The sequence below is a fragment of the Engraulis encrasicolus genome, chromosome 11 (assembly GCF_034702125.1).
Source record: "Engraulis encrasicolus isolate BLACKSEA-1 chromosome 11, IST_EnEncr_1.0, whole genome shotgun sequence".
Taxonomy (NCBI): Eukaryota; Metazoa; Chordata; class Actinopteri; order Clupeiformes; family Engraulidae; genus Engraulis; species Engraulis encrasicolus.
The window spans coordinates 49,015,898-49,025,426 of NC_085867.1; the positions used below are offsets into that span (position 1 = coordinate 49,015,898).

The 9,529-nt window shown below is 47.5% G+C and overlaps 1 protein-coding gene across 1 annotated transcript in view; it reads right to left on the reverse strand.

Moving 5' to 3' along the window:
* Window positions 1-5,795, reverse strand: part of bnip3lb (BCL2 interacting protein 3 like b) — a 33,586-nt gene extending 27,791 nt beyond the window's left edge. The window contains exon 1 of the mRNA XM_063210810.1: window positions 5,499-5,795. Coding sequence (XP_063066880.1) covers window positions 5,499-5,577 — 79 coding nt within the window. The 5' untranslated portion in view covers window positions 5,578-5,795. The remainder of the gene's footprint in view (window positions 1-5,498) is intronic.
* Between the last annotated feature and the right edge of the window lie 3,734 nt (window positions 5,796-9,529).

Sequence of the window (9,529 nt, forward strand, 5' to 3'; positions counted from 1 at the left end):
AATGGAAACTGGGCTGCCTATTGCCAAATTTGATCTTTACATGAACATTTACTAAGTAATAAACAAATATTTTCTAGTATGGTCCAATTACATACAGGTCCAGCTAAAAATGGCTGTTTTTGGAAATTCAAAATGGCGGACCATGGAGAACATCCCCCTTTTCATGTATGAAAAGTGCAATTTTTCCAGTCACAATGAATACTGGTGGTAAGTATTCATGAAAAAGGTAACATTAGTGAATGGGCAGCATGAATTCTGGAAATAAACAACTAAAAATCTCACACAGTGTCCCTTTAACACAGTGGCCCGGTTATAGAACTATCACCCACAAGCAGAATTGTATATAGCAGAAGTAGAAGTACTGTTACAGATGCGATTACAATACTAGAAGTACGGTATTACAAAGTTCAAACCAAGTAATATCAAACCACTAGTGTTGTAATTACACCTGTACTTCTAGTTAATACAGCTTTGCCCACAAGCCGATCGGAAATAATCTAAATCATGTCTGGGGGAAAAAAGGGAACAACTCTCCTGCCATCTGTGTTCTAAGCAGAGACGCAAACACACACACACACACACACACACACACACACACACACACACACACACACACACACACACACACACACAAACACAAACACAAACACAAACACACACACAAACACAAACACAAACACAAACACAAACGCACACACACACAGTAGAAAAGGCGGACATCACATGTTCATGTATTCTGCATCCTACTGCTGTTGTTGTTATCTGTGGTGAGTGAGTGCATTTGTCAAACATTTGTGTCAACGGCTACATGGACTGTGTGATGTCCAAAAATTGAGCAGGAATGATGACAGGCAGTGTGTGTGTGTGTGTGTGTGTGTGTGTGTGTGTGTGTGTGTGTGTGTGTGTGTGTGTGTGTGTGTGTTCAGTTGGGTTTATCTGCTGCACAGACACACACAGTACACAAACAAGCCTACAGAGTACAGCCACAACCACTCTCCCAGCAGAGCACTAGTCAATAGGGAGGAGGAAACGAAACCTCACTGACCGTAATCATCATCTCCTCAAATTAGACTGTCACAGATTTGATATGCGAGCAGCACGTGATGAGCATGATGCTGGTTCATAACTTCATATCATATGATGTTTAACAAGGAGGATTACTATCTCTCTATCCGTGTGTGTGTGTGTGTGTGTTGCGTTTACAATTTGGTCAGTGAGTCTGTGACAGTGAGATAGCAACAGTCAGTGTCTGATACTGACTGATTGCAAATAAATGAAAGTCAGTAGGTTAGTGGTGCGCACATCCAAGACGCAGGCGCATGACAAAAGGCCAGAACACTGTAGAAACAAAGATGAATGTCCGCACACTGCTCCCGTGTTGCTTTTTTTTTTTTTTTAAATGAGTGCTTTCGAGCTAGTCGCTCTTCATCAGACTTGAGTCTGATGAAGAGCGACTAGCTCGAAAGCTCTCACTTGAAAAAAATAAATAAGCAACACGGGAGCAGTGTGCGGACATTCATTCATCTTTGTTTCTAGAAAAAAATTTAAGTATCCATACAGAATGTAGCGATACTACGAAAGTCAAAAAAGGAAGGCGCAAACAAGGCTCAAGTGAAAAATGTATATTGTGGTCAAAAAGTCATCAGGACAAAACTGGACGTTTTGGACCTAGTCCATTCTCAATGTCTCCAGTAGGAGGTGTGTGGCAAGCTTTTCCCATCCTTTTTTGACTTTCTTAGTATTGCTACTTTTTGGTGAGCAGTCAAACCAAGCAACACACGGTTCTAGGTAAAGGCACAGACGCAAACCTTTTTGGTTTCCCTTCTGGGTCATTTCACGTGAAATCAGACACTTTGGGACCCGACCGACCCGGATTTCAATCATACTTGGTGTGCCTTTTTAGTAGCAAGGTAGCACCCCAGAACTGCATTGGTTTGAATCTGACACTAATATTAAGGGAGAAACAGACTATGAAAGGTTCACATGTGAGGGTAGGACACTATACATTCAGCCTTGACCCTTCTATACAAAATGTGACATGACCTAAGTTATGTGACCTGTCTGTGGAACATGTTTGAGTGTGTGTGTGTGAGAGAGAAAGAGTGAGTGTGAGAGACAGAAAGAGAGAGAGAGAGAGAGATGCAGAAAGAGTGTGTGTGAGAGAGAGAGAGATATAGCGAGAGAGAAAGAAAGAGAGAGAGAGAGAGAAAAGAGAGAGAGTGAGAATGATGAAGTCAGCTGACTGATTCACCCTACCTGCTATCTACTGTCTGCCTGCTATCTACACAGAATGTGACACTACGTATAGGTGTCGCGCCTGACTGTCTGTCTGTCTGTCAAGCACACATTTCAGGAAGTGTTAGTGTGTGTGTGTGTGTGTGTGTGTGTGTGTGTGTGTGTGTGTGTGTGTGTGTGTGTGTGTGTGTGTGTGTGTGTGTGTGTGTGAGAGAGAGACTGTGTGTGTTTACATTGATCAATAAGAGTGGAGAGGTGATCCATACAGTCTTACTATCTGTTCACAATGTAGACTTTGACACTACCTGTGAAGTGTTCCTTCCTGTCTGTCTGTCTGTCTGTGGAGCGCTTGTTTGAGGGAGGGTGTGTGTGTGTGTGTGTGTGTGTGTGTGTGTGTGTGTGTGTGTGTGTGTGTGTGTGTGTGTGTGTGTGTGTGTGTGTGTGTGTGTGTGTGTGTGTGTGTGTGTGTGTGTGAAGACAGACAAAGAGTAGGATCCATAGAGACTGGCTGGGTGAGCTGAGAGCTGAGAGCTGAGCACATGACTTCCCCTGGCTTCAGTCACCCCCGGGGCTGTGCTGTGCTGTGCTGTGCTGTGCTGTGCTGTGCTGTGCTGTGCTGTGCTGTGCTGTGCTGTGCTGTGCTGTGCTGTGCTGTGCTGTAGTGTGCTGTGCTGTGCTGTGCTGTGCTGTGCTGTGCTGTGCTGTGCTGTGCTGTAGTGTGCTGTGCTGTGCTGTGCTGTGCTGTGCTGTGCTGTGCTGTAGTGTGCTGTGCTGTGCTGTAGTGTGCTGTGCTGTGCTGTAGTGTGCTGTGCTGTGCTGACACAGTCATGTGACCCCAGCCCCAGCCCCAGGCACACGCGGCAGGCCGCCACGCCACTGCTGCTGAGGCATGAGGTATGAGGTATGCACTGCACCGTACTGCAGCCAGAAACGTCCACAACAACAACCACAATAACAACACTCAGATTACACATATACACACACACACCGTCAACACCCACCTGACTGACACACACACACACACACACACACACACACACACACACACACACACACACACACACACACACACACACACACACACACACACACACGGTCAACGCTCACCTAACGGGGACACACACCAACAACACACACACACACACACAGACACACACACCTGCTAAACTCGTTATTTCGTTCCGCTGCACCTAAACTACTTTATGCTCGTAGTTATTCATTTGCAGGTTATGAATTTGTATAGACTACACTTTTATATCTCACACACACTCATGCTACACTAGCTCATTATGCATACACATGTCTTGCTACACCATTTGATTAAGCATACACCTCTCTCTCTCTCTCCCTCTCTCTGCTGTCCATCCTCTTGTCCTATTGTCTGATACTGGCCCCTGCTCCAACAACAAAACCAAACACTGTTGCCATGGCTTCATCTCGCTCGCGCTGAAGGTTCTGGCAGCCGCATGCGTCCTCTGCTCCGGCCAGGCTGAGCAGGTAATAAAGCCAGAGATCAACACCAACAACAGAGCAGGCCTGTCACTCACACTCACTCACCCCTACAGCGCTAGCAGTCAGGCAGGCACCGTAGCCCAACCAACTCGCTTTAATGGGCTTTACCCGGGGATTAAACACACACACACACACACACACACACACACACACACACACACACACACACACACACACACACACACACACACACACACACAGCTGCCATAACATTACAGAATTTTTCACGAGACCACAATCCAAAATAAAATAATGCACACACGCGCGCTCACTTGACGGTTACAGGGCCACCTATGGTGCGCTGGCGCTGACTGACATCATCTCCCAGAATATTTGTTTGGAGAGCGTCAAGTTATAATTTGCAGCAAGAGAGCTCATGGCATCGGAACATCATACTCCTCAAAGACAACCTGGCATAGATAGTGTGTCAACACCCACCCCTCCCTTGTAGGTTTCCTGAAAAACTTCCCTCACGTCTGAAACGTTCACCTCACCACACCACAGTCAGAAATAGAGCAAAGCGAGCAGCACCCAGGGAGCTACAGGGACTGGAGGGCAGCGTTGTGTTGCTGTTGTCCTCGCCATACCCGGACACTGTTATCTCTGGACACACACGTCCATCCTGTTGACTTCAAATAGCAGGTCCTCAACAAGATATACGGACTTAACCAACAGGGGGCTTGGTGTGGACACATCCAAAATACGTGCGCCCTCGCACGTCTTGTCTTGAATTTGAGAGTGGATGTGTGCAATGCTGGTTAAATATTCTTAACAGTGTGAACAGATGTGGCAACCTAAAGAAAGCAAAGACTAGCAGACATATCACTGTTTACCGACGATGCTATGACGCAAACTGACGTAGGCCTATTTGTTTTGGATGTAGCTGCCAGGCATCGACTGAGCAGCACACATTAATTATAGTTTGAACAAGTGATCACATATTAGCAGCCTACTTTTCAGACAAAAGAAACCAAAACCAATAGCCCAACCAAATATAGGTCTATGGTAAAAGGTCTAATAAAATACAGGCTATGTATTAAAAACCAGTAGGCTAACCGATGCCCATATCCTTGTTGTGTAATGTGCATTCAAGTTTGGCGCAGAAAGGTGTCAGGCGAGTACGTTTTTCCTATAATGGTCCAGTGATTGTAAAGTCTGAGGCAATCTAGGGCAACGGCCACAACAGCGTGTTTGTCTCGGAAACAAAGCCACTTTCTCCCCATGACTTTATTGTCTTCGGTCGGCAATAATTCACGATACCATTTTAATATCCAGAAAATACATCTCGTGCGCTCAGATGTATCCATCGGAAAGGTTGTTCTGAGAAAATAGGCTACATCTGAAATATTTTGGACACATCAGCCTAACCTCCATAACAGAGTTGAGTTCCATCTCGCCTTGTTGACATCAGTTTCTACCCGCCTACTGCGATTCTTCTCCGTGACCTAATAGGTCAACAAACCGTCAATCATTCCAGTTTCCATCCGTCTGTAAATCCTCAAACTGCTCATTGGCCACAGAAGCTGTCATTAAACAGAAACAGAACGCTCTACAGTTTCTAGTCCCACCCCATGGCTTGTCCATATCTAGACAGAGGAAATTCAGTACAGCGAGTTGAATATAATCGCTGTTATAAGCCGAGATACACGCGCTAAAGTGTTAAAAAGCGTCCAAAGAAATGCCCAAGAAAGTAGTTCACCACATCGCCAGATTGACAAGTTTGTAAAACCAAGGCATTGCGTTAAACTCACCGTTTAGCGAACGGTCCCCGTTGTTACCTGCTGTAGCAGCAGAGTCAGACATCGTGTCTCTGTGTAGGCTGGCTTGCATAAGACTGTCAGTTCAACACGCACTCAGTGGTGTGGAACGCACATCGGACGTGCGCGCAATCGCGTAGCCCTCGCTGACCCCCTGCCGCCTGTACTTTAACGGGCAAAAGTGAGTTCTATAGCGCCTAGGCTACAACACGGCGGCACGGGCTGTTCTTGGGACTGTGGACTGGAGAGAGAGAGCGACCAAGATCTTCCTGCAGCGCTATGATTACGTCAGCAGAGGCAGTGCTATGATAACAAAGGCCCCGCGTTATGCAACGCAGCCCCAGTCCCTGCACCAATTCCATTCCTCCCATGCCAATCACAAGCACACTGGTAGGCTATTTAAGAAGTAGGCGGCCAACGCATTTAAAAACACCGTGATAGGCAATGTATGTCTTGTGGATGGACAGAGTCGAATGACAATATCTACACCATGATTAAGTGTATTATAAATTCCTGACAAGAAATGCACCGAACTCAAAAATTAGTTTCGTGTTTGTGTTATACTGTAACCACATCCTCACATTCCCATCTGTCAAACACAACAGTGTCCGTCAGAACAGTGGATCTTCACTCTCCACCCAATGATCCCTGCCTGGCTGTGCCTGTCTACACAACACAGCACATCCCCCCACCACCCATCTCGACCTACAAACCAAACCAGTCACTGGAGAGGAGAGATGATCCAGGGTTTGACCCAGCAGCTAGGGCCGTAACGCAAAGACCCTGGGAGCCAGTTGGGGGCCTGGTCCCAGCCCACAGCCCAGCCTAATCCCCCTTCCTGTGTTTGTCTTCCGTCTAGGCCGGCCCGGCTCTGTGTGTGTGTGTGTGTGTGATTTCAGGGAAGCCGACAGGGGGTGCATACATAGGGGTTAGTTGTCTCTAGGGTTGACACCTTTCAGAAATGAAAATAAGGGACACTTGATTGTTGCGGGCGGGCTGGCGCTTGAAATACGGAGTCGTCCTGTATTGACACATAAAAGTGTGCTTCCGTATTGAGCTCAAAATGCAGGAAATTGCATCTGAGGAGGACCCATAGACCCCTCACGACAATGAAGGGTCACGATTTTTTTTTTTACAGAATAGTTGGCAACCCTATAATCAGGGAGGGGGCCCTATCAAATGTGTGCACATCAGGGGCCCCCACTGGACAAGACGCTGCAAACCCTCAGACCCAGGAGTGGAGAATAACTGTGCAAGATGGCAACATGTGGTCAGCTGGAGAAGAAGAAATGGTTAAACAAAATGACAAGAGTCAGCTTCGACCATACGTCGGAAGAAGGGTTTTTTCACACGAAATGTTATGCAAATGTTACGTTTTTTTGTTTTTTTTTTAAGTGGGAGCAAAAAAATCCTGGTCGAAGCAGACTTTTTCAGTCTTATCCAGCTGGAGAATAAAAAAATGGTTAATACACGTCATCATGTCACTCATAGTCAGGCCTTCCTCATCATCTAGACCCCAAACTGTACCAGGCACTTGCATTTGGCTGGTGCCCATCACTCTCACGCATGTACACAGGGCCGCTGGCAGCTTTGGCCGGGCCCGGGACAAAGTCACCTGAAAGGGCGCCTCCCCCTGTCCAATAGATGCAATGTAGTGAGGAACCAATTCTGGGCCCCATCTCTCTTTGGGATTGGGACAACTGTCCCCTTTGTCCCCCACTGTCGGCGCACCTGCATGTACACACACTTGTTACTTGTCCTGTCTTACCACTTTGATGCCAGTCTGTAAATTTCATGGTATATAGAGAAACGCAATTTCAATTTCCTTGTACGACCTGAAGAAACTGACAATAAAAGCTGACTTTTGAAGGAGGAAACCAACGCACACCAGAGGTTTCAAGGTGCAGGTAGCGGGTGCAAGATCAATTTTGTAGAAGATACCGCACACTCTTGTCCATTGTGCTGCAATTTATTAACAAAACAAAGTTTCTGCCCGTACGGAAACGTTGTTTTGTTAATAAATTGCAGCACGATGGACAAGAGTGTGCGGTATCTTCTTCTACAAAAATAAAAGCGGACTTAACTCGACACAACTGATTTGGATGTTTGTTCATGTATAATCCCACAGGGAGTACATGAGACTGTTTATACTGGAAACAGAAAATGAAGAGACGAGTCGTGCTTTGGTAATGTTTGTTCCATTTATAAATACCATTTCTTCTTCTTTTTTTTTTGTTTGTTTGCTTTTCCTTTGTCATCATAATCTCTATCTATGTGCTTCTTTCCTGACTTGCATTTTTCTCTGCAACTAGAGAAAAAGAAAAACATACAGAACAAAGGGGGAAGGAGAGGAGGGGAGAAGGAGGGGAGGGGAGGGGAGGGGGAGGGGTTACAGTAAGTCACGTACAGCGGCGAGGGCTTCCTGGATCTCATCACCATGGAGACCAGAGGGAGAGGGAGGGGGAGGAGGAGGGGCTTGAGTGGGGTGGGGGGTGCTGAGGGGTTGGGGTGGGTGGCCAGGCGGGTACGGTTGGGCCAACCCCCTTCCCCTTCAGTGTTCTGTGTGGGCGAGTTCAGAGTCGGTAGAACCGACTGCAGAGTCCGGTCCGGTCCGGTCCGGTCCGGTCCGTGCTGACCTCGGCTGGGGTTGGGGGTCATCAGTTAGTTTGTCCCCCTCCACCCCCGGCCACCCAAATGATCAAACACATACACACGCGCGTTCGCAGACATATATACGCAGGTGCATGCGTGCACGTGCGCACGCACACAGTACTTTCATTCTTAAGAGGAACCCTTGGGGAGAGATCCAAGATGGTTTCCCCACGCCAGTTCTTGTTTGGGAGAATTCCTTTAGTGTGTGTGTGTGTGTGTGTGTGTGTGTGTGTGTGTGTGTGTGTGTGTGTGTGTGTGTGTGTGTGTGTGTGTGTGTGTGTGTGTTTGTGTTTATGTATGCATGTATGTGTGCACATGTGAGCCAAAATTTGCATCTCAATACAGATGAATGCCAGAAAGGTCTTTTTTTTTTTCTCCAACAAATCAAGGTGACAAAACTTTAAAAAGGATCAGGAGAAAGAAACAGCAAAAACAACAGGTGCAAAGTTCGTTTGAAACACTTTTTTCCCCAAACAAATTGGCAATTTTTTTACACAAATTTCTACGCTTGAAAGAAGATATGGCACAAAACAAATAAGAGGATAAAGGGAGGTGGTGGTGGGTTTTAAGAAAGGAAAACAGCCCCAGGCCCAGCTCATCTGTGACTGTATTGGATAGACGACAGAACCAAACAGAACCGCAAGGACAAGAGGCAAACGGTGAGGTGGGAGGGAGCAGTGGAGATCGGCATCAACTCGGGGGCTGCCACATGGGACGTTTGGTGGATGATGAAAGTTAACTGGCTGAAGTGGGGGAGCAGTTCAGTGCTCGCTCGATAGAAGGGGAGAAACAGAGGAGTGGGGAGAGGGGAGGGGAGGGGAGGCAGAGTTGATTAGGGTTTAGTTCCATGCTTGAGTCCTTCGGGGGGGTTGGGGCAAGGGTGTCCAAGGAGGAGGTAGGTTGGAGGACGAGCTGTCTTTGGGTTTATGAACAAGCCTAATGTGTGTGTAAGGGGGGGGGGGGGGGGGGGGGGGTATTTAAGTGAGTAAGTAAGGGGGGGGGCAAGATAAAGCTGGGGTAAATGAGGGGTCATCTAAGCGCTGAGTAAGTTGGGTTAACAATGACAATGACGATGAACGGGACCAAGAAGTGTATCCAACGGGGTGAGTGGGCTGGCTTTAAGTGAGGGATGAGGTTGAGGGTGATGGCAGGATACTGGGAGAGGATGGGATGGGAGGGGAGGGGAGGGGATGGGAGGGGAGAGGATGAGAGAGGAGAGGAGAGGATGGGATGGGAGAGGATGGGATGGGATGGGAGAGGATGGGAGAGGAGAGGATGGGAGGGGATGGGATGGGATGGGAGAGGATGGGAGGGCAGGGGAGAGGAGGGGAGGGATGGGAGGGGAGGGGAGGGGATGGGATGGGAGAGGAGAG